Below are 23657 nucleotides of genomic sequence, written 5' to 3' on the forward strand. Positions count from 1 at the left end.
TCCCCCTCCCCCCACATAGACCTACCTGGAAGGAGCTGCTCTCCATTGTTGCCTGGCTGCCATGTGCATGTGCACACACGCACGTGGCAGCCTCTAGCAGGCTGGAACTCTGCCAGCCTGCAAAGGGAAACCTGCAGTTTCCCAGGTTTTTTTCCTTTAAAGAAGAAAGTCTGCATTTTTCCATGGCAAATGGAAAACCTGGATCCCTGCTGATCAGCTCTTGTCCCTTCCCTGCTGGGCTCTGGAAGCCCCATGAAGGACAAGACTTGACAGGCACTCAACTGAGCCTGGGGAAGCTCCCAGTGAAAGGGTGCTCCTCTCACTCTACAGCTCAGGAGAAGGGAGAAAGGAGAAGCTAAGACCTGAGATCCAAGTACAGCTCCTTGATTTCCTGTCCTAGCCCTGGTACTGTTAAATCAGGCAAGGTAGGAAGGCATAGGAGCCAACTGCATCATCTGGATGCCTTCTGGGGATGTGCTTTCCTTGGGAGATCCCTGTCTGACTGAACACTGCAGACCTGGGCAAATCCATGCAGCCCCATTACCTGTTGAGAATGAGCTGCGTTTAGGCAGAAAGCGTCTCACTGGGCTGCAGTGTTCCCTTTTGGATACCTGGCAGTTGTATTTATGTAACTGTTTCTTAACTCTCGTTGCAGCCTTCTGATGACGAGAACAGTGACAATAGCAATGAGTGTGTTGTGTGCCTGTCTGACCTGCGAGACACCCTCATCCTGCCTTGCAGGCACCTGTGCTTGTGTAATTCCTGTGCTGACACCCTGCGCTACCAGGCCAACAACTGCCCTATCTGCCGTCTGCGTGAGTATGCCCTACAGAGGAGCACACGTGTCGGCAGCCAGTAGTCTCCTAGTTTGAGTACACTTGGACAGGGGTGGTCCCAAGGTCCAGCAACACAAGAATCTTGGGCATCGAGTCTGGTAACTGGTAATCAGCACCTCTTCCCTTTTGCTCAGTTAGTGGGGGGTAGAAGAGCAGATGCACAAAGCTGGATTAGCACTTGGGATCCTGGCATCAACAAAAACAACCCAAGTTTTAGTATGGCTACATAGAGAGTGAAAGACAGCTGAATTCCAGTGCTTAACACCCCACCCCGGAGCACACCAAAGGCATGCTAGTAACCATAGGTGTGACCTAGGTAAGGGACTCTGTTTCTGGCCTTCCCTACATTCTGGCATACTTTAGATGGTCAGTATCTCCTAAGTAACAGCATCGGCAGAGGTGCCTTGTTTGCTATGGTTTCTCTCCCCATCCTGCACTGCTCTCAGTACAGAACAGCCACCCTCTCTAGCTAATCCATTTGGGACAGTGCACTTGGAATTGGGTTTCTGAAGAGAATAAATTTAGCGTTAAAAGAATTCCAGACTCCAAGCTCTGAGGGATAGATGTGGTAATTTCCATTACCTAGCTGTTAACCTGAATCTGATTTGTAGACAAAAAGTGTCTATTCTGGTTTGGGAGGAGAAGTCAGTAGTGTCTGTTGTGAAGAAATCCTGATTCCAAGTTAAGTTTAGTTGCCCTCTCCCCTTTTTAGGCAAGGGATCAGTAGGGGCCTGCTCTGTGCTAAGCCACTTTGCTTGACTGTCTTTTTGAGGGTTGAAGATCCAGGTGTTACCATGTGCTGACAGTGTAATGTAATTGAGGACCCCACCCCCACAACCTTCACAACTCTGAAATATGGTCTGCATTTAGAAGAGTGAAATGTTGATTACCTGGGATAGGAACCTCTTCTGCTAGACAGCTGCGCTGGCTCTGCATAATGAGTCAAAGAACCACTCTCCTGGCCAGTAATTGGCCCGCTTCTCGGCCATCTCAACAGAACCTCTGGACACCAGTAGGTTCTTGAAGACTAAACACACCCCATATGCAGGCACACATGAGAGAGGTCTTGTGACAACAGTGGGACCTGACTTTAGAGAAAAACAAGTACAGTAGAAGCTTTGTTATCTGGCACCCACGGGGAATGGAAGGTGCTGGATTACAAAATATGCCGGATAACTGAGCAGCCTGAACAGGCATCTTTGCCTGTTCAGGCTGTTGCATGTCCCTCCATATCTGGGGTGTTGCCGCCCCTCCTGCCACATCGCTGCCCCTCCTGTGGGCCCCAAGGGACAGGGAGGGGGGACCCGTGCAGGCTGCTATGTCCCCGGGCCGTGGGGGCTTGTCAGTAGAGGCTGCTTTCCCCTGGGCCCCGGGGGCTCTGCGAAACCAGAAGTGACACAGTGGGCACTTCCCGTTTCACTTTTCCCTTACAAGCCCTTACAAGCTGGCATGCCAGTTAACAGAGCATGCTGGCTTATAAGGTGCCGGTTAACACAACTTTTGCTGTAAATGTAATTCAGCCTGGTAACCTCCAGATGATTCAGGCCATGAATGCTTGGCTTGCTGAAAAGTATTATTTGGGCTATCCAGCAAACGCATTGATTTTACCTGTCTCTAACCATTAAGACAGAGCACAACCTACAGCCATAGCCAGCTGGTTCCAGAGAAGCCTGCAGTCCAGACTCGTGTCTGCTTGTTTTTCTCTGAATCATTCCACTTAATCCGACTGTGTGTCAACCCAGCAGCCTTATCTGGAAGAGTAGAGGGGGTGGGCATATCTCTTATATGAGCAGCACAGTTCCTCACTAAGTAAACTGGCTCCTGTCACGCTTGAACATCAGTGTTAACTCATTTGCATTATATTAAATCAGTGAAGCTGTTGCAAGCCCATGGTTTGCTCAACTTCTGTTACCAAAGGGCTTTTAGTCTGGCATATAGATATGTTAAACCCTTACCACATCTGCTAATTCAGAACCTTTTAAATGAAAAAAAAAGGTGGATGTAGAAGTAGAGTATTTGCTGCCTTGTTTCCGTCTAAGTGCCCTGTTAATATTTCAGCAGTTCCCAGGAATAGGATGGCAGATGTGTCCTTCTGCTGTAAGTCAATCAGATGGGGTTACATTTCTTTATACTGGAGTACAAGCAGGGCCTCTTCTCTGGCTTCCAGAGCCTTCCTACAACATTTGTTCCTCTGAGGAGTTCAAAGCTTTTAAACCAGTTTCTGTCTTTTCTTGTGCTAGCTGGGGTTGTAGTGCTGACTGCTTTATCTGGGACAAAATATCCCAGCATCGTGCTTTAAAAAAACTGCAGCGGGTGCTTCCCTGATGATTGTGGACCACCTCAAGGATCAGCAGGGATCAAACTGCAGCATCAGATGTATTGAACTCAGCCTATACCCCTTGCCTCTTCACTGTTTTGCCTCCAAACTCTGCAAACACATTTACAGTCACTGCCTTGAGTTCCTTTCCTCCTGCTCTGTCTTAGATCCATTCTAGCCGGCCTTCCATTCACCATCTTGAATTGTATGAAGCTCAGAACAGAGACTGGCTTTATGTAGGCTTATGGAGAACCCAGTGACCCCTGCTCCTGATGGGAAGTTACTGCAATTTAAATATTTCATAGTGCCCCCAAGTGCTGCAGAAAAGAGCATTCTGTCACCATAGGGCTCAGGTATGCACAGAATGCCACTGGATTCTTTAAAAATAATCTGTAAAGGAAAAAAAATGGAGGATTTTTCCTTTTGCTACTTTAAAATGCTAGAAGAAGCAGAAGGATTTTTTCTGTTTGGTTTTTAACCTTAAAAATATCTACCTCTTCTCTTTCTTTTTTTTTTAATCTGTCAGTATCCTTGTAGAACTAGAGAGCTGGAATCAGGAATTTTAATTGAAGGGAGGACATATAAATCTTTATAAAAAAGACATTTAAATAGATTCACTGAACATCACTTCCTTTCTCATTTTTGGATTTCACCTCCTTGGTATGTGTTATACCACCACAGAGTCCTCCAAGAGCAAGCACAGAGGTGCAGTCAGATCCAAAGTAACTTGTGCTGACTAAAATATATATGTAGCCATGCAAGGCCTAGCTTCATATATTTTTGTGCTGACTGATGGTTATGACACACTGGACCCGGAGTCCACCTCTCCAATTAGGGTTCTCCCGTATACCATCACCTCTGTACTGTAGGGGGCCACCACCTCCTCGGGGTTTGCATTCTTGTAGATACTGGTACACCCCCCCAATGGCTCGGGGTTTCCCTTTCAGTGCATACAGCTGTTGCTCGGTTGACATACCTGTTGGGGTTGCTCTGCTTTGGGCAGTGGGCCTTGAGGTGGCAACTCTTCCTATCCAATCTGGGGAGAGTGACTGAATCCGGGGCCACCCAGTGCTTGGCAGGGGGAGGCCCACCCTCCTGTTTTGGGACTGGCCTGCCCTTCTCTTTTTGGACCCTTCCTGGTTCTTCCCAAAGTGGGTAGGCTTTCTGCCCAGCCCCTCACGGTTGAGCAACAGCTGATCTGCAATTAATGCTGCCGCCATGGCTGTTTTGGGATCCTGGTCCTTGATGAGGTGTTTAATCTCTGGCTAGAGATTTCTAAAGATGAGAAAGCAGTGAGCACCACTAGTGGGCTCTAAACTGACTTCATATCACTTTCTTCCTACACACTACAAAAATCTTTCAAGCCTTCCCTAGGTGTAGTAAAGAAGCAAGAATAATCCTAGTTGTTTCTTGGTTTTTGGGTTACTTTAACAGGATGGATGGATCTTGAAAAAAAATCCCTTGGAAAAAATAGTATCTAATCATGTAATTAAACTGTCATAATGCATGTACATAAAGGAGTTGAAATAAGGTTATACCGGTAGCATTAATTCTGGTGTTTCTTAAAATTTATGTGCCTGACTTGGTAACATTACCACTCTTTAAATATAGTGTAGTGCTTGGTTCTTTTTAAACATTGTTTTCCTATGCTTTTTAAGCATTAAAACCAGAAGCATTGTATCACCTGGAACTGTGCCAGTCCTGGTATTGGTCACCCACAGGGACCTTTAGATCCATAGCACAGACCAGTTGAGTAACTGGGAGCACTAGTAGTCTGTTATCCTCTCTGTGGACAAGCCACTAGACTGAGTATGTGACATGCTTTGCTGATAGATTTCAGAGCTGTTTGCTATCAGGAAAGGAATGTGAACGTAGAGACTCAGGATGTAGGTTCAATTGCAGGTGGCAGAGGAGAGTGTCCCATAGTAGTCATAACACATTTTTGTCTGTCTTGGCCACTGTGTCTGTCGCTTCTCTTGTTCTCTCCCCCATTATACTCCTCATCTATTACTGATCCTGTTGTCCATCTCACTCCTTTGTCAGCCCTTGTGTTTGACCTGCCCCACTCCTCACAATCTGATACGTGAGTTAGGGTGCTGCCTCTTCTTCCTCCACCTCTTCACTACTGGCATGTCAGGAGGGGGAACACTGAGAGCCCAAGACCTGTATGTAGCGTTCATCTCTCTTCTAACACTCGGTGCTGGAGTAGACTCTGACTGTCAGGAGGGGCAGTATCTAAGACCTGCTTAATACCCAGCAATACTAGAATGGAGCATGCTTGTTTGTTGTCTGGGGATGAAGATGTGCATTCTAGTTAACACAAAGGTGCTTTGTGAGATTGACATGTGCTCAGGCTAGTCTGCACATAGGGGATGGAGCAGTACAGACAGAACTTAGTTGCAAGCCTTTAACAAGACTATCTTGACTATACAATATTGTGATTTTTTTTTTTTAGAAGTTTGCACCTTGACCAAATTTGAGAAAACCTTTATAGGATGAGAAAAAGCCCATCCCTGATGGAACAACACACTTGCTAAATGTTAAGTCCCTGTTCCAAAGCATAAAGACACTAGAGCTTCTCAACAAAACAGTTGTAGGAATTTGATATGTAAAATGGAGAAATAATATATTTTGCCATAAACATAACCTTACAGCTAGCTGAATAATAATTTTTCCTAAACTTGCCAGAGAGAGTTTGTCTGAGGCAGATAGCCTGGGAAATCTCAGCCTGAGTAGTTAAAGGTTGGCAAAGTTTATAAATAACCAAAATCAGGATTTTGTAATGGAAAGTGTCAGGCAATCTCCACTATGAACAAAGTTACCAGCTCTTCCTGAACATAAGGTTGGTGCTGTTAGCTTACCTGTAAATGCTAAGAAGAGAGGTGGATTTGCCAGAGAAAGGACCCATAATATCAGGCTTGCCAAGGATCTGCTTCTTGGGGAAATGCAGAATCAGTACGGACATCACATTCCCTGTACTGGCTTAGGCTGTCTCTTCTAGCGGCTGAATGGAGTAGGAAAACATATGACTGGGCTGTTCTTAGTCTTTGTCTTCATTAGGCTGCTTCTGTCACCAGAAGTTTTAACAATAGACAGGAGCCGCTCTAGGGAAGCCATCAGAGTGTGTACACACCCCAGTAGTTTTGGGTGGCTCTACACAGCTCTAACTGGACCTGTACAAAGGATGTTCTCTGCAGTGAAATAAAGAATTTAGCCACTGAGAGTCTTGTGTGTGGGGATGAAACAGGACCTGCCTCAGACCATCTCACAGATTTCTTGATTGGGGTTTGTCATTATGCCTGTTCTCTACTCCAACTTGTGAACTGTTCACTCCTTAATGCAGTTATTACCAGAAATACCACACTGACACAGTGTGAGACACCCCCCCGCCCCCCCAACACACACACAGCACTGAGATGCAATGTGAGGAGCAAAATCATCCCCAGGTTTTACAGAGTAGCTTGCAATGGGCTGCAGATCCCCTTGCCCTGGAGGGATCTGCCCTGGAGACTTAGGGTCCAGCCGCTAGTGGGCTGGGCTGGTAGAGGATCTGCTAGGGTCTTGCTTGCTTTTCTTCCTACTTCTCAATAAGTAGCCTCGAGGCTGGCCTCATCCTTACATCTCTCAGCGCTAATGCAGCAATAAGCATGACAACCTGCCTGCCTGATGGCAGTCTTCCACACCTCTGTAACCTTGCTGTGTCACTCCAAGGCATTTGTTCCTTGTAGCTGTGTCTTTGTCCATGCATTTCTGTGGGGATCAGCACAATGTACGGTAACTAATAACATATAACACCTCCTGTCCTCCAGCCAGGCATCTCACTAGCACTCGGGAACTTACTTGAAAGAGGTTGTTAGCCATGTTAGTCTGAAGTCAGACAGAAGGCAGGATAGATTTGCACCTTGAAGACATATAGCATCTGATTAAGTGAGCTCAGACTCAAAAATATTTATGCTATATGTCACAGCAGCACTGTGCAGGCATCCCAAGCTGGCTCTGCAGGCACTAGCTTTGGAACCAGGAGCAGTACAGGCATGACTGTAGTCTACTCTCACACTAGTTAGTTTTCCTTGACAGCTACTTCAGAGCATCCCTATATTGGCACTGCGTTGTGCAGCACAGATGCACCTTCACTGACTGACACAGCCAGCCCTGGCAGCCTTTGGTATGGCTGTATTCAGATACAGTAGAACTTTCTATTGATGTGAAGCTCAGTTTTCGTCCACAAGGTCATTTATGGGAGTGGTGCCTTCCAGGACAGGGGATGGGACTACATAGTCACTCCTTGTAGCTAGGTTGTATCTCCATCAACATATTACTCCTGTCTCTCATTCTTATAGCAGCACTTGGCTTACACTTGTTCAGTTGCCAGAGTTTGGCCTAAGAATGGTTTACATGTCTGTGTCTTGCTCTCTAGGTCCTAATTTGATTAACTCTTCTTGCTGACAGGGTATCTGAGCAGGGTCCCTGACTGAGTGGCTGTGTGACCTGACCCTGTGACCCTGTGTAACCTGACCCTGTGACATTGCTGTGGCTGTGCAGTCTATGTAGTCCAGTGGTATAACTAGGGTAGGGCAAGTGGGGCAACCACCCTGGGTACTGACTTATTGGGAGAGGGCAGGCAGGGGTGCAAAAGCAGCTGTGGCTGTAACCAGAAGTTGCCATTGTCCCTGTGTCCTGGGTGCCTGTCTACATCCCTTTGCTACTGGTATAGTCACTTCTATAATGTTCCCTCTTAGCTTTCCGTGCCCTGCTGCAGATCCGAGCTGTGAGGAAGAAGCCTGGGGCTTTATCACCTGTCTCATTCAGCCCTGTCCTCGCCCAAACCATGGACCATGATGAACACTCTGTAAGTAACTTGCAACCCTGTACCCAGTGCCTGTGACCATCTTGACAAGGAACCAGAAATCGTGTTGTCCACCTCTCTTACCCCCATCCCCAGGTTCCATCTTGACTGGTTTGGCCCATTGATGGATGTCCTTCACTGAGGCTATGAGCCAAATTTCTGGGAGTTGTGTGAGGCCTTCCTACTCAGAGTAATCTCAGACTTGAGTATTCATTTCTCCTGCCATTGACCGCTTTCCTTGGGAGCCCTCTCCCCTGCCACATACTTTATGTATGGTGAAATTGGACCAGCCACAGGATTACAAATCTGGTTCTGGTTGGTTCTCCTTTTCCTTCTTAGCCACCAGATCCAGAGGAAGAAAAATCCCAACAGGTGCCTTAGCAAGAAGAAGGTTCTGCTCAATCCTGGAGAACAATGGTACAGCAGGGCAGGAGAAGGGCTGGTTAAAGCCTGAGATCATGGAAAATTACACTTTAAAGTGTATTTTAATGGAATGCCCTGGTGTTCAACTAAGATGTAGGCATGCTAGCTGGAAACCCCATTAGAACAAGCTCTCTATGAGTGAGCAGTGGGCCTATGGTACAGCAGCCAGCCGAGTGAGCCCTGCTGCTATATCCCTGAACAAGAGATCATACAGCCAATTCCCAGAGTGTGCGTAAAAGAACAGTCGAGTTAAATCTACTCTCCAAATGAAGAGGGTTTCCACCATCCTCCTTGCTCTGGGTAGTAGGGAAGAGTGGGGAAATCCAGATCTGAGGATATAAACCCTCCTTAGTCCTCAGCCCACAGAGTAGGATCTGACTTAAAAGTCAACCCTGCTTTGAAGCCAGGGAGAATGTCTCAAGGGTTAGCACTTTAAATCCCAACTAGTTCCTCTGCACAGGGCCCTACAGAGGAACAGATCATATCTGCTGGAACTAGGGTGCCCAATGCCATCATGTGTCCTTCAAATGTAGCACCATTAGCTTGATGGATGGCCTCCATCAGGAATGAGCTGTAGGTGAGAAATCCCCAGTCCATTGTTCAGGGTTTAGAATTTGCTCTCCTGGCCCTAGTTCAGTGATACAGATTTATTGGTCGGCCCCAAGATACTGGTGTCTTATAGTGTATAAACCATTCTTACCATCCTGCCTACTTACTTTGTTGGCTTCAGTCCTGAATGCTGGCCCTATTTACTGCCCAGCAGTTAGGTTTAAAAGCAAGCTAGATACACCTTCTTGACTGGTTGGGAGCACTTTGCCCTCCAGGCCTGGATTATCCTTTTGAAAACTCTCTTGACTTAGGGATATGCAAGGAAAGTCACTCCAGACAAGTAGATGCCAGAAGGAACATATTGGACTTGGTACCTCCCTGGCCTAGCTGAGCTGGGCAAATTTCATCTTTAAAACTGCCCCAGGACTGATTTCTGATCTGCAGTCATGTTCCAGGGCTTTGCTGGAAAAAGGGGTGAGAACACAAAGAGATCCATTTTGTTTGGATGCTACTTTTTGCAAATGCTAAGTAGTCTGGCCCCAGAACTTGGGATTTGGGATGTGACTGTTATTTGATGGGAACAGGAGGGTGTATTCATGGTATTCTTAAACAGTTCAGTTAAAACCAGTTTTTATTCCCCCTTCCCCTGTGGTATAATCAACCAGCAGTTTTGGGTAGGGCTGAGAAATGGGACATGAAACTAACCCATTAAGGGTCCCTGCTGAAGCTGAGAGCAGTGTAAGAAGATAACAAGTAGTATCACCAAGAACAAGCTGGTCATATTCATGCGCACGATCTCAGGTCTTAGTGGTACAAGAAAGGAAAATCCTTGTTTACAATATGATTTTTTCTTGACAGTGTCCCTTTAAAAATCCCAAAGTGAACACTGTCACCCAGCCCAGCAAGAAACCTAAAAGAGAAACAGTAAGTGGACTTGGTCACATTTGGTTACTACAGTAATTACTCACCAGGAGTCTCACTAGCATGGGAAACCATTTTACATATGAGGGCTTGCTAATGCTCTAGGCTTAACTTACTCTTCCTGCATAAAGTGTAAACACTCCAACCACTGGCTCCATGTTAGTTACAGTAGTACTCTCACCCCCTCACAGATGCTCACTAACCCTCACCTGCTCTACCAGAGGGGAATGATCAGTATCCTCTTTTTGATAAATTAAGGTATAGAGAAGTTTAAGAGACTTGCCAGAAGTCACAGTCACTGAGATTGGCACACAGGATTCTTAGCCCCCAGTCCTGTGCTGGGTCTCCCTTTTTGCTTATTTTCCTGGCTCCTTAGGACTGTGGGTAAGCTGGTGTTCCTCCCATGAGATCATTTGGTAAAGCGTGTCCACATTTGTCTGATCTCTTTGGAGGTTTTGCGTGGGCATTTATTTTGATAAATGCTCACCTCATGCTCTGAGATGCCAAGACTGGTAGTAGGCAGAGCCAAGTCAAATCTTAGGTACAATAAAGATCAGTTTGCTTTTTTGAAAGGTGCGTCCTTTGGAGAGTTATCGAAAAAGAAATCTCCAAACAAAACAGGCTGGTCTATAAAGATGCTGTCAGCAGAATAAGATTCAAGTAGAAGGCAGGTTATGTTTGCACCTTATAAACCAGCCAAAGTAAATATATATCAAGCTTTTGTGAGCTCACACTTAGGGACAGCATTGTGGTATGTGTCCAACAAGAGGGTGTCATTTCTTAAAGACATTTTTAATTTTCCATAACATTCTCAGGACCCTGGTAGCTGCTAGCTGTAAAATTTGCCTCAGTCAGTGCTGGGAAGAAAACCTGTTGGTTAGGTGTAAACCTATTGGTTACTATCTTCTTAGCATTTCTGTCCCTTGAAACAGTGGGCTAAGTCCTATTCCACCTATTATGCATCTATGTGACATGTAAACTTTTAAAGGTCTAAGTACAGTCCTATACCACACTGCTCGAGTTCTTCAAAATATATTACTTTTGTAATGAGGCTTTGTCTTCGGTGCTGTTTTTTTTTTAGTTTAGTCTTAAGGCTAAGAAGAGGACTCACTCACCTGTTGCATTAATGTTTTTTTTCTGGACCTTGCTTCCATGACTTCCAAACCCTGCACATTGCTTATCTTTTTCAGTACAGAAATCTTGGCACTGATATGCAGCACAAAATAAAACAGCTGGAGCATCTCAGTCAGTTCCAGAAGAGATGCTAAACTGAGCATATTGTTTGCACTATTGCTTAACATAGTGAAATTTATTGGATGGCTGCAGAACCCAAGAGCCCCGTTACAGAATAAGTGACTGAGCTCAAAGGGCCTTGATGATAATTATCAGTAATTTGGTTAAATTAACAGGGGTTTAACTGCTTTTGAAGGGCCATTGTAACAGGGCACGTACCTTGGTGCCTGTTACAATTAGGAGGCTTCACCCAATATCTGTTGAAGGCAGAAAACTTACCTGCATATGAAAGGCAAATTAAAAGAATGGGGCTGCATGTGCCATCAGGATCCAAGGTGTCATTGATTGCCTCTTGCACTGCTGGCGGCGGGGAAACGTGTGGGAATGGTACCAGTTCTTGTTGATTCCAGGAGGAAACGTGAAAGTTAAAACCTGAGTTGGACCAGAGAGTCAGTTACCCCAGAGAGGGGATGCACTGGAAAGCAGAAGTTCGTGCAAGCCATGTGGCGGCATGGCAGCTTAACTAGATTTACCAATACAAGAACCAGGAGACATGGGGATACACATACCTCAGATGATGGGACAATGCGAGGATCCTTCATTCATGTGAGGGGATGGCAATCACTGGTGAGTCCAGCCTACTTGGGTTTCCTTCCTGAGGGAAAAGGAGGAGAGGGGTCAGCGAACTGAGGATCCTTGTGTCGTCCCATCATCTGAGGTACATGTATCGCCTTTGGTTTGGCTTCCAGGCTGTCTCCCCGTCTTTGTACCAGTTAAGCTGCCATGCCTCTGCACAGCTTGCGCAAGCTTCTTCTCTCCAATGCATCCCCTCTCCAGGGTAACTGACCCTCTGGCCCAACTTGGGTTTTAACTTCTGGGTTTCCTCCCAAAACCAATAAGAATGCTCCCACGTTTCCCCACTGCTGGCGGTGCAAGAGGCAATCAATGACACCTGGGATCCTGATGGCCTGTGCAGCCCCATTCTTTTAATTTGCCTTTCACATACAGGTAAGTTTTCTCCCTTCGACAGGTGTCAAGTGAAGCTCTCCTAACTGTAACAGGCACTGAGGTGTGTGCCCTGTTACACAGGCATCTTTAATTTTTGGAATCCAGTCAGTTGAAGGGGAAAAACGGGGACTTGAAATGGTTCCATAGCTTGCACCTTTCCCCAGGTTCCTGCCAATGTATGTGGCTTTACAATTGTTTTCATAATTCTAAAAAAACCCAACACATTGCATGGAAAGACTCACCCAAACAGAGGGAACTGAGTGGGAGAAACAGTAGAAAGGACTGTCAGTGTACAAAGGAAAAAAATGGTAAGGCCTTATATCTGCTCTTGTTCTACTCTGCAAGGACCTTGGCTGCTGTCTAGAACAGTCATGTTCACAAAACTTCAAGACAGAAGGGATTTTCTTTTAAGCCAGAGTATCCCCTTAACCATTGAGGAAACCTAGAGCTTGCTTTACACACAAGGCAGCATAGTGTGCAATAGCTCTGCAAGGCCCTGCTTTCTCTCAGTCCTCCCTGTGGAGCTCCTGCTTGGAACGGTTGCTGAAATGGCAGTAGAGGTGACAAGCACCATTCATAAAGGTGACAAGTTTCAGTCTCAGTGAGATGGTGACTTGGCTCTTTTCTGAGCACTGTTTTGGGAATTGATCTTGAACTTACTTGAAGTATACTGTAATTATCCTAACAGTGTGCAGCCATTCCAGGAGGGATGGCTGAGGCTTGCTTTGGAGTGGTTTCTGTGGTGATGGGCTGCCTTAGGAAGCAATGCAGGGGGGTCTTTAACAGTGCAGTGCCAGTGGGGTGTGGAACTATGTGGTGGCAGGGTTTACACTGTGTTTGGCTTGGGGGGGTGACCTGCCATGCCCTATCTTTCTCACCTGCAGAATTCTGACAACATTCCTCCTGGATATGAGCCCATTTCCCTGCTGGAAGCTTTGAATGGCCTCCGTTCCATCTCACCATCCATTCCCTCAGCTCCTCTGTACGATGAAATCAACTACACCGGTGTGGTGGATGGGCTGCCCCCGTCTGGCCGACCTCTTGTTGGGATTGACAGAGCTGTGGAGAGTGGTCATCAAAAGAACAAACGAAGCAAGTCTCCAGATAGGTCAGCAAAGGAATAACTGAATCTATTCCTCCATAGGGCGCTTCCCAGCAAATTCCCTAACTGTTGTCTCCTCCATGGCTCAACTAGCCAAGCATAAGCCCATGTCTCTGTCTTCTCTGTCTCTCTGGTGATGGCACCAGTAACTCTGCTGCAGTGGGTGTGACAACAGCAGCTCCCTCTGCTGCCCATTGTATTGATTGTTGAAGAAACTGGGAGGGTTGGGGTGTCTCCTGCATGTTTCACCTTAACAGTGTTTGCAAGAGGTCTCATTTGGAGGTTGCATATTCCACTGAAGAAAGGTGAATCTTTAACTAGCAGATCTCTTCTCCCAACTGTTAATTGGGCATTTGGCCTTAGGTGTTAACAGAACTCTAGAATTTTAAGCAAGCTGGGAAAACATTTCCTTCCAAGTTAACCAGGTCATTCTTGACTTGTTTTTTGCATATCATAAACTTACTAATTCTTGTATGTTCCCTGGAGTCTTTCTGGAGTAAAGGGGAGATGAGATCTGAATTTCTAGTATCAAATCCATGCCTTGTGAGGCTCTCTCTCTGTTCTGCAGGTGTAAAAAATGTGGCTCCTGCAGGGTGATATAGCAACACAAGGTTAGAGCAAGACCAAAGGAGTTTGTTCCTGGCTGTCAGTGCTGTTCTCCAACCACTCCTGACCTTTTCTCTACAGGCACAGTTTTTATCAGCTGCTAAAGAGAAATCTAGATCCCTGAATTCTGCACTCTTGTTCAGACAGAGAATTAAATGGGTCATGTCAGAAATGATTGGTTTATATGTGGAAAGACTTACTTAGATGAGACAGCATGGATTTTACCTCCACTTTCTCTAGACTTTACTTAGACCAGCTTAGTCAAGCCATGTGGCATGTACACCAGCCTCTAGGCAGCCATGTTAGTTAACACCTTCGTTGCAAGTCTGGGAAAGTCCCAGTCGGGAAATTCCCAAACTCTGCCGAATTGCAAACGCTGTCTTCTGGGCCATCCTTGGGGAGGGCCTGTGTGACTCCCAAATGCTCTCTGCTGTGGGACCCCGTACATAGACCTTGGATGACACTGTCTCCTCATTACTGCACCATGTTCTTGCTCACGTCCCTTATAAAGTGTTTCAAGACCTAGAGTTTAAAATCATTATAATATCATTTAGGCATTAATCCAGTTACGTACTTCAAGAGTAAATAGCTACAAGTGTTTCTGTCTCTCTGCTGACTGCATAACACGATGATATGGGGAGTCCCTTTAGCTTTCTCTTGCCCAGTAGCCATCCATGAATATATTAAACTGGTGAGTGTCCTTCCTGGTTTCTTGCAGTTGCAGTTCCTGCATCAGTGTCACCTGGTGCTGGTCAGACCGTAGTTGGAATAAAGCGTGCAATTTTGGGCGCCACACTTCAAGAGGGATGTGAATAACCTGGAGAGGGTCCAGAGAAGGGCCACAGTTATGGTTAAGGGCTTGCAGGCCAAGCCCTATGAGGAGAGACTAGGGCACCTGGACCTCTTCAGCCTCCACAAGAGAAGGTTGAGAGGTGACCTTGTGGCTGCCTATAAGTTCATCATAGGGGCACAGAAGGGAATTGGTGAGGCTTTACTCACCAAGGCGCCTCTGGGGGTTACAAGAAATAATGGCCATAAGCTAGCAGAGAGCAGATTTAGACTGGACATTAGGAAGAACTTCTTCACAGTTCGAGTGGCCAAGGTCTGGAATGGGCTCCCAAGGGAGGTACTCTTTCCTGCCTATGCAGGGGGTCGGACTCGATGCTCTATTGAGGTCCCTTCCGACCCTAACACCTATGAATCGCAGCATGATACTAGGAAATGCTAAGTCTGATGCAAAGGAATTGTGCTCCTGGCTACTGTTTAAAGTAGGCCTCTGTTTTTGTATCCCTGATTTTGCACCCTTAATGAACTGTTGAAGTGAATGATCATGATTCTTTGCTGACATTCATTTGTACATTTCTTGGCAGTTCGGTGCAGCAGTGGGATGGGTGTGGGAGAGCCAATTGGTGCAGGCCCCAAACTGTCTAGCTGAAATGAAGATCCAGGTTGAAAGCAGTGCCATAAAATACATGCCAGCAAGGGGCTGAGAACTAGATGTGATGTTTCTTGAAATCCCAGATCCACATCCCAGTAGGATGTGTTCAGCCCATCATCCTTGAGTTAATGGAGTTGAATTTCTTTGCAGGTGACCACTGACAGGGGCTTCAGATGAAACCTTTGGAGCTGGGCGATAGGGCCCTCTGGGAGGGTGCCAAGCTCTTCTAGAACTCTCTGTGAGGGGCCATACATTACACTTCCCTCTTATCTGTGCACCACTTGACTGCTTGTCTCTGCCCTAGTGTGCGGTTCCAGTTTCTGTGGTACTGTATGTACCTGGTATCTGAGTTTCGTAGCTGGAAGGCACTTATGGGACCAGAACTTACTGTGCGTTGCAGCTTTTTGCAACTTGAATCTCTCTCTCATCTTTTTCCCCAGTACATTAAGATCTCCTTCATCTCCAATCCATGAAGAAGATGAAGAGAAGCTCTCAGAGAACTCCGAGTCCCAGCCAGCACTAAGTGGTGCTGAGCTGGTTTTGAGAGAGGGCAGCTCTCCAGAAGTAAGTCCCCATTCCAAACTCTGCTGCAGGTGCCCTGGCAGCTTCCTGATCTGTGGGCTCAGAGCGACATGTTAGGGCCACTCTACTCTTCTATTTTTGGACCAGGGGAATGGCCTGGGCAAGTTGTGCATCAGGAAGTGTCTTCTGGAATCCCAGGACTTAGCCAGCTGCTTTGGATGAAACCTTTTAATACATGTATGCAAAGGGGACTGGAGTCAGTGTAGATGGGGACCTCCCAGAGAAGCACAGGACGTTGCTCCTTTCCTCTGTTAACTCTACTGGGTCTCTGCCAACCTTCTCTTTGTGCCTTGACTTTCCTATGCTGCCTATGTAAGAAGGAGCCCTTCTTGTTACCTGATCATGGGAGTGATCAGAATGACTTAGCCCAGGGTTGCATAGTGCAACAAGCATTAATTGGAGAGGGTAAAGTCTGTTATTATTTTAAACTCTCCTTCTATTCCCATTATCAAAGAACATTATTCTCATGGAACACTTCTTCCAGAGTTGAAAGGCAGGAAAAGGCCCAGGGCACTGTGTGTGAGACCATTTAACACTGGTAATATTTGTAGTTTGTTGTGCAGTTCACCTCCTGGTTCTTAGCCCCTTAGTGAACTGTTTCCCAAGGTTTGTTCACAAACCCAGCTGGGCACGACCAGTGTCTCATGCTGTAGCCAGTGCATATTAAGACTGACATTCATTCATAGCAAAAAAGCCTTTGTTCCCCATGCCCTAGCACAAGAGAATTCAACAAAGGCCGAGTGCCATCAGCACTAGCAAAGGGGCTATGTTAGCTTCATCTTCCCTCCCCAGAAGTGGATATAGAGAACTTGGGAACTTGGGTGGGTATGCTGGGGACCCTACAGCATCTTTGATGTTGGGGAACCTCCAGGAGTTACTCTGCTGCTGCTGCTGCCAGAGGGATGTTTTCTGCCTAAGGAGACAGACACCCTTGTTCCCCAAGCCAATGATGTGCTAATGTGGTTTTAATGCTGGGCACCCTGTATTATGGCATCAGTTGTATCTAACTGATGTTAGGTACAGCTCTCCTGTGAGCAGTACTACAGGATACTGAATCCAAGGGCAAAGGAGTCTAGCATGCAGAGATAATTTTGCTCTTCCTTTTTACAGAGCATGACAGCTGAAGAAATTGAGGAGGCCTCATCTCTGCAGCAAGGTAAGCAGAGAGGAGTGTGAAGCTGGAAGTGACTGCCCCCAGAGGTCCTGGCTGTTTTGATTTATGCCTGGGCTTCTCCTACTCTGTCTGCAAAGTGTTCCTCAGGGCTCCTAGGCCATCTCCTGGGAGTGTGTTCCCCAGCTTTACAGTCTCTAATGTGCAGGGATCCCTTTGCAGGGGAACAGTTTCAGATTTCCATTTTCCCTTGGAAAGAAGAGCTGGAAAATGGCAAAGCACCTGAAATGCTCTAGCCTGTTATTTCTGCTCTGTGTGATGCTAGTGGGGATCATGTGCCCTCTAGTGCTAGTGCACAAACACAGCCGGAGCCTTCTATACATCAGAGAGCAGGGATTAGAATGACCTGACAGGCTTTCACAAAAGAAATGTGGTCTCTGCCAGAATCCTCAGTCTGGTGATTTTTACAAATGCTTCTACCAGGATTTTTTGTTCCTCAGATTCTGTTGTTAAAACAAATATTCCAGCGTGAGTTTTAAAACTGCTGGTCTCAGAGCAGAGAATGCCCATGTGTCCCTGTTTGGGGGCAGCCAGGGGGGAATGGCTCCTGAATTCCCTTTCTGAGATAGTGTTTTGACCAGGACAGGCTGATGGGTGCAAAGCAGAGAGCCATGGCGTTTGCCCCCACTTAACTAGCACTGTCTCCTTGTTCCTGGCCTACACTATGGGGTTTCAGGGGGAGGAGATGCTGCTTGGTGGCACAGCTGCAAATACTGACCAACAATGGGCAGGAAAATCCAGAATCAGTAAAAAAAAAAAACAAAAAAAACCCAAACCAAATGCCATGGACAATTTTGCAGCAGTATATAGCCTTTTTGCCCCAGGCTGCATAGTGATCAGCCTGAAGATGACTTCCTTTGAGGAGAGGAGTGAAGCATGTTGATGGTTTTCCCTACCAGCTAAGGCACTTTGTTCTCCCCCAGCAAATCATTCCCGTTCCAGCACTGACATGCAATGTGCATTCAGCAGTAGCACAACTCTGGGCCCAGGGTGGAGATGCAGGCTGGGATCCCATTGAGAGGACTGGGCTGTCTCTCACTCTGGTGTTGCAACCAGTGCCCTTCCCAAAGGGCTCAGTGAGGGGAAGTTGCAATAAGAAAGTTTTCCCATATTCTAACCTTGCTGGCAGTGGTTTGTCCCTGGTGGGAGGAAGGGCAGAGCTGTACTGTCTGCCCCCCATCTGCTGCATGAGAGAAGCAGCCATGTTAGGACTGAGTTTTCCATGCTCCCTGCTGATCCAGGTAGCCACCCTCCCTCTGGTGAAGACGTCCTGCAGGAGAGCAGCTGCAGTGAGCACAGGAGCCTTACGCAGTCTGAGAGTGACCTTCCAGTAGACGTGTACCTGCCAGGTAACTGCCCACCCTTGAGGGGGTGCACTGCTGAGGGCTTTGTGCCATACATGTACTTGGGGCAGAGCCAACATGCCTGCAGCTTCTTGCCCTGGATCCTGTAGTCAGGTAGCTCCTTCCCAGTGAGCCTGGTCTTGTTAATTCAGCAAAGACAGGACTCTCCTCAGGCTCCTGCCCTCACATTCCCTTTGGTGGTACATGTCTAGCTGCTGTCCATAGGGTACCCTAGACATGGGAGGTTAGCACAACGGTAACTTGCCGTCTTCTGTCTCCCATTGCTGTCCCCTCCCTCTTTGGATCTCTTTTTCCCCTCGCCCTCTTGTTCTTCTCTTCCCATCCCCTCTCTTCTCTCCTTGCCACCCCTTCTCCTTTCTGCTGTTTGGGCTGCAGCCACTGCTAAAAGACATGATTACACACGTGATGGCAGTCTCCCCATGCCTACCAGTGAGAAACCTCCCCTCTTCCTCCTGCAACCCACTTTTAGATCCATGGGTCAATACGACTAACACTGGCACGTCTGGTAGCCTATCTAATGATGGCCACATCCAATTGGACAGGTCATGGTGTTCAGTCAGCTCCAGCTGTGTGACATGCCCTGAGGGGAAGAACCCAGCAGCAGGCCCTCATCATACCTACAGAAGTACATGGCAAGATATGCAGGCTCCTAGTATTATTGCTTGAGATCACACCAGTTGCCAAGGGAGGGGAAAGACCAGACCTACTTTGCTAAGGAGATGGAACAGTAGGCATTGCTGGCTGGCCAGCCAGGGGGCTGTGACATTGCCCCCTGGGCTGTCTCTTACTAGAGTGGGAGATCAGCCTTTAGGGCATGTATGGGCAGCAAGGAGGATGGAGACAGTATTCTGCCTGTTTTGCAGGCAGGGTCTGGGCTCCTGTCACTAGGATCCTCCAGCAGTGACTTGACTTCCATGGAAGGAGGTTGTTTCTTCATGATAGTCCGAGTGCTGCCCCCTCTCTCCTGTGGCCCTATAGAGTGCAGTTGGGGTGGGGCAGGGTTGTGCTGGTGGGCAGGGCTGTGTGGCACCCATGTACTGAGCTGGTCCCAGCTCAGCCCCAGAAACTTGTGCAGCCTATTTTCTCCTGTAGAGTTGCAGTCTGTTCTGAGCACTTCTCTAATGTCTCCTTCCTTCCTGTCTGCCTTCTCCCTCCTGTCTTGGGCAGCACTGGGTCCTGATTCCTGCTCTATTGGTATAGAGGAGTAAACTGGTACGTCTTCTCATTCTTTGTTATGCACCACTGTATTGTATGGGACAGCAGGAGCCTTTTGGGGAGGGCAGACGTGCTGGCAGGGCTGGAGCCTGGTTGTCCCTTCTCTCTACCCCACCAGTGTGTGCTGCTGTGATGGACACTTCATCCCACAGGGGCCCCAGAGCAGTGAGGTGAGCACATGTCAAGCCAGTTGTCCTGAATTCTGGAGCTCAGCTCAGCTCCCAGCACTGTAGTGGTTGCTCTTTCTAGGCTTGCTTGTGCCTCTGCCAAGTGCTCTAGCCAGCAGCAGCAGACCTGATCCCTTCGTCACGTCTCTGGGCTGGATCCCTGACAAGAAACATCCCTGGTTCCTGATTCCATCCCCAGGGCCAGTAACACCCCAAGGAAAAGCCACCATGCCCATAAGTGCAGAGCACCACTGTGCTCACAGTGTGTCCCTTCAGCCCCCTCACTGTCTCTCACTTTTTTGCCCAAGAGAGGGGTAAATTCAGACTGAGCTACAGGTCTCCGGGGAGCAGGAATCCTGTAGCAGGTCTTTGGGCATCATGTGTTCTAAACATTTCAGTAACGCAGCAGAAAATATGCATCCAGGACACTGAGCTGACCATAGGTGCTTGGCACAGGCAATCTGATCCCAGGCATGTGCATATTTTGCTTGCTGTCGGGGCTGTGCAGAGCCCATGTCTGAGCACGTTCCCTTCTCTGCTCAGGTTCCTACTCCAGGGTCCCCTGCCTCCATGACCTGGGGGGTGGGGTGGAGGGATTAGTTGTAGAGATTGGAGTTGAAATCCCGTGAGAGCCCCACCCAGCCTACCACTCTCAACTTTGTTTCCCAGAAAGAGGGGGTTATTGTGCATCCAAACCCTGCCAGAGTCTTTGTGAGGAGTGTCCTGTTTGCAGATTGCTTTCCTCAGACCCCCAGAAAGTAGCTGTGCCCATGTGCCCCCTCCAGCCCTTTTGACGTGCAGAGCACCACTTACCCTGAACTGCCCCTTGTGGCCAGGAAGCAGCAGTGACTGCAGTGAGGGTAAGCCTTTAGTCTGGACTGTAACTTCTCTGTCACTCCCTTCATTCAGGGTCATCTGATTTCACTACCAAGACCCTTCCAAGCCATGGCGCGAACAGTCCCACTCAGCCCCTCCTCTTCAACCAGACACGTCTGCACCTGGAAGACGAGCAAAGCCTTCCCTGAGACTGTCTGGTCATCTCTGCCCAGGCTACCAGGATCCAAGACCACACACATGAATTCTTCTCTCCCTGTAGCTGTGGGGAGAGCTGCCCTGCTCCAGCTCAGAGCAGTGCACCTAGGCAATGCTCTGATCCTGGCTTCAGTGTGCTAAACCAACGTGCAAGTGCTGTGAGACTTGAAGGCTAGTGTCTCCCCTCTGTCCAGCATCTGGCAGCCTCAGGATCCTAGTACCCACTTTCCTGGGGATCAGAAGATCCCCTCACAGACTGGCACACAACATTTGCACAGATCGGGTTTTTAAGGACATGCATGGTTAAAGTACATCCCCATTTTGATGATCATGGCACCATTCCCCCATAGCGGAGCTGGGTGGGGGTTGGTGTTGGTTTTTATGTTGGGGAGGGGGGTGGGTTTGGGATGAAATGCAGTAAATGAAGGACAGTACCTGTATATTTTGTACACACGCTGACTGAGCACAGCCTTTTGCTGTCACTGTTTCCTTTGTATATAGCTCAGCTGCGGCACTGGCATACCTAAAATCAGCTCTCTCCCATCTCTGTGATGCAACAGGACAGCACCACCTCCCTTACGCTCTGATCTCTGCTTCCATCTGACTTCCACTCTTGCCCAAACCAAGCTGTACTCCGCAGCAAAAGTGGGTTAGCTTCTCCTCCAGGGGCTTCTGCCCCTTCTCTGTGCCTTCCCAGGGAATGGTCTGGGAATGTGGTGGCAGGCTCAAGGCCCCCTGACTGCCTTGCAGCTAATGCTTGCTCCCTGGGGCTCAAGTGGAAGGACCTGAAAGACTGGGCTTCTACCTCCTGTTCAGAGGCACAGGCTCAGGCTGTGCTGCTAAGGATGTGATGCCCACCCCTCTGGAAACCTGCTCCTGGTCAGTCTGTCCTGGCCAGCTGTAAGCAAGATTCCAGCCTTTGCAGGAGGATGACCTGGCCCAGAATCCCCAGGTAGCATAGCATGGAGCTCCCCTCACACCCTGCTACTTGTCCCAGAGCTTGTCCTCCCAGGGTTACAGCTGATGCTAGCCTGAGCAAGTGCCCAGCCCTGCAGCCAGCTTGTCACTTAGGGACCACATGGGGATGTGCTGGGCTGAAGGAGAGGGGTCAGAGTTAGCAATTAATTGAGGGAGTCCCCAGGGCAAGGTCAGCACCTGCTAGGTTCTGCCAGACTGAAACTAGGTGCTGTGCTGAAACTAGGGACGGTAATCTTTGAGCTCCTCAAACATAAATCTCAGCTGTTACAGACCCCTAGGCTCTTCTGCACAATGTCCTGACCAGTGCCAAAGCTCTGGACTGGACAGTTGTGCCCAACCCACAGTGAGTGGTAATGGGTTCCTGGGGCCCGGTGCAAGGGGTGCTGGAGTCACTGGCTCCAGTGAGAAGACCGAGAGTCCCCTAGTGCAGGATGAGGAGCCTGGTTCTTGGTCCTGGGCTGTATGGGGCCAGCGCCTGGGCCAGAGGAGTGGAACCCTCAGCAATGGACTCTACTGGGAGGAGACCCAGGAGTGAGTGATGAGCCATGGCTCACAGGCCCTGGCTGCTTATACATGTCCCTACCCTTCTCATGTGTCCATCCCTGCTGCCTCAGGCTGTGGCAGGGGGTTCTTTACATACAGGACACTGATAGCCTCAGTTTGTCCTCAGGCCACACAGTGGGTTGCCACAATAGGGTGCTGTTGCTGGGCAGAGCCTGGGTTGGACCCCAAGAGCAGGTTCCCATTAGACATGTGGTGATGGAGTTGGAATGACCCTGCCTTGTTGTGTATAGGAGGGCAGGGTGCCTTGGCCTGCACAAACCAGCACCACAGAGACACCGGGCCTGACTGCCTCACTCACAGGGGATTCCTGTCACCGCTGGATCACAGCAAGTCACTCTGATGCAGTGGGAGATCAGCCCCAAGCCTTCATGGATGAGTAGTGAGGTTCCATTGCTCCTCCCTCCCAAAGTATGTGGAGCCTTCCTGTGGAGCCTCCTCCCTCCCAAAGTATGTGGAGCCTTCCTTCCACAGCCCAGGAGATGGAGGATTCCAGGCCACAGTCTGGGCCAGAGGGGCTTGGGGGACTGAGGCCATCACAGCCTGCAGGGTGAGGGAGCCCCTGCACTAGAGGCAGCCTAGTGTGGATTGCAGCTGGGCCTCTGCATTTCCCCAGTTTGTGTGCCAGTGTCGCAGCCTTGTTTGTGCCCTTGCACCCACGATGATCATGTTGCTCAGTGCCGTGGCCTTGCCGTGTGCCTTGTCCCTGCTTTCTGTGCTGTGGGGAGCTTCCCTGCACCTGGTGTTGGCCCAGCTGTGTTCTGGGGGTGGTGTGGGAGCAAGGGCAGCCTCAGGTCTCCCCTTGCCCATATCAGTCCTGTGGACATGGCCACTGCTTGCTGCCTCCTCTGTGTCTCAGCACCCTCCTTCCTAGTGAGATGGTGCCAGGGCTGCCCCTCTGAGCCGGAGCACAGAGCTGTCCATCTCCACAGTGGCAGAGGGTTGCTGCAGGCTTCTGCCAGCCAGGATCCTGTTATTTCTATATTTATAGTAATAAATCCATGCAGCCATACACTCTGTTGTGCTTTCATTGGGTGTTCTCTAGTGTCATACAAAGCAGGCAGCCCGTCACATCCACGGAACACTACTCAGAGCACCTTGTGCCTTTGAGACTCACAAAACAAATGCCCCACAGAGGTGCCAGCACAACAGGGAATCCTCACTGTGCTAGCCACAGGGCACTGGCACCACCTTCCCTGGCAGTAAGGGCAGAATCCTGGTGCCACTGGGAACCAGAGAGCAGCCTAGTTCCTCACTGCAGTATCCTGGATGCCAGGACCCAAGTTGTCTTTGTATTTCCAGAGTCCC

The 23657-nt window shown here is 48.5% G+C and overlaps 1 protein-coding gene across 1 annotated transcript in view; it reads left to right on the plus strand.

Moving 5' to 3' along the window:
- MGRN1 (mahogunin ring finger 1) overlaps positions 1 to 23363 on the plus strand; it is a 148574-nt gene extending 125211 nt beyond the window's left edge. The window contains exons 10-17 of the mRNA XM_025193207.1: positions 656 to 815; positions 7893 to 8002; positions 9830 to 9895; positions 13018 to 13241; positions 15720 to 15843; positions 16972 to 17017; positions 18274 to 18381; positions 20688 to 23363. Of these exons, the coding sequence (XP_025048992.1) occupies positions 656 to 815; positions 7893 to 8002; positions 9830 to 9895; positions 13018 to 13241; positions 15720 to 15843; positions 16972 to 17017; positions 18274 to 18381; positions 20688 to 20803 (954 nt within the window). The 3' untranslated portion in view covers positions 20804 to 23363. The remainder of the gene's footprint in view (positions 1 to 655; positions 816 to 7892; positions 8003 to 9829; positions 9896 to 13017; positions 13242 to 15719; positions 15844 to 16971; positions 17018 to 18273; positions 18382 to 20687) is intronic.
- The last annotated feature ends 294 nt before the right edge of the window (positions 23364 to 23657 follow it).

This window comes from Alligator sinensis, unplaced genomic scaffold, assembly GCF_000455745.1.
Source record: "Alligator sinensis unplaced genomic scaffold, ASM45574v1 scaffold1389_1, whole genome shotgun sequence".
In the NCBI taxonomy this organism is placed as follows: Eukaryota; Metazoa; Chordata; order Crocodylia; family Alligatoridae; genus Alligator; species Alligator sinensis.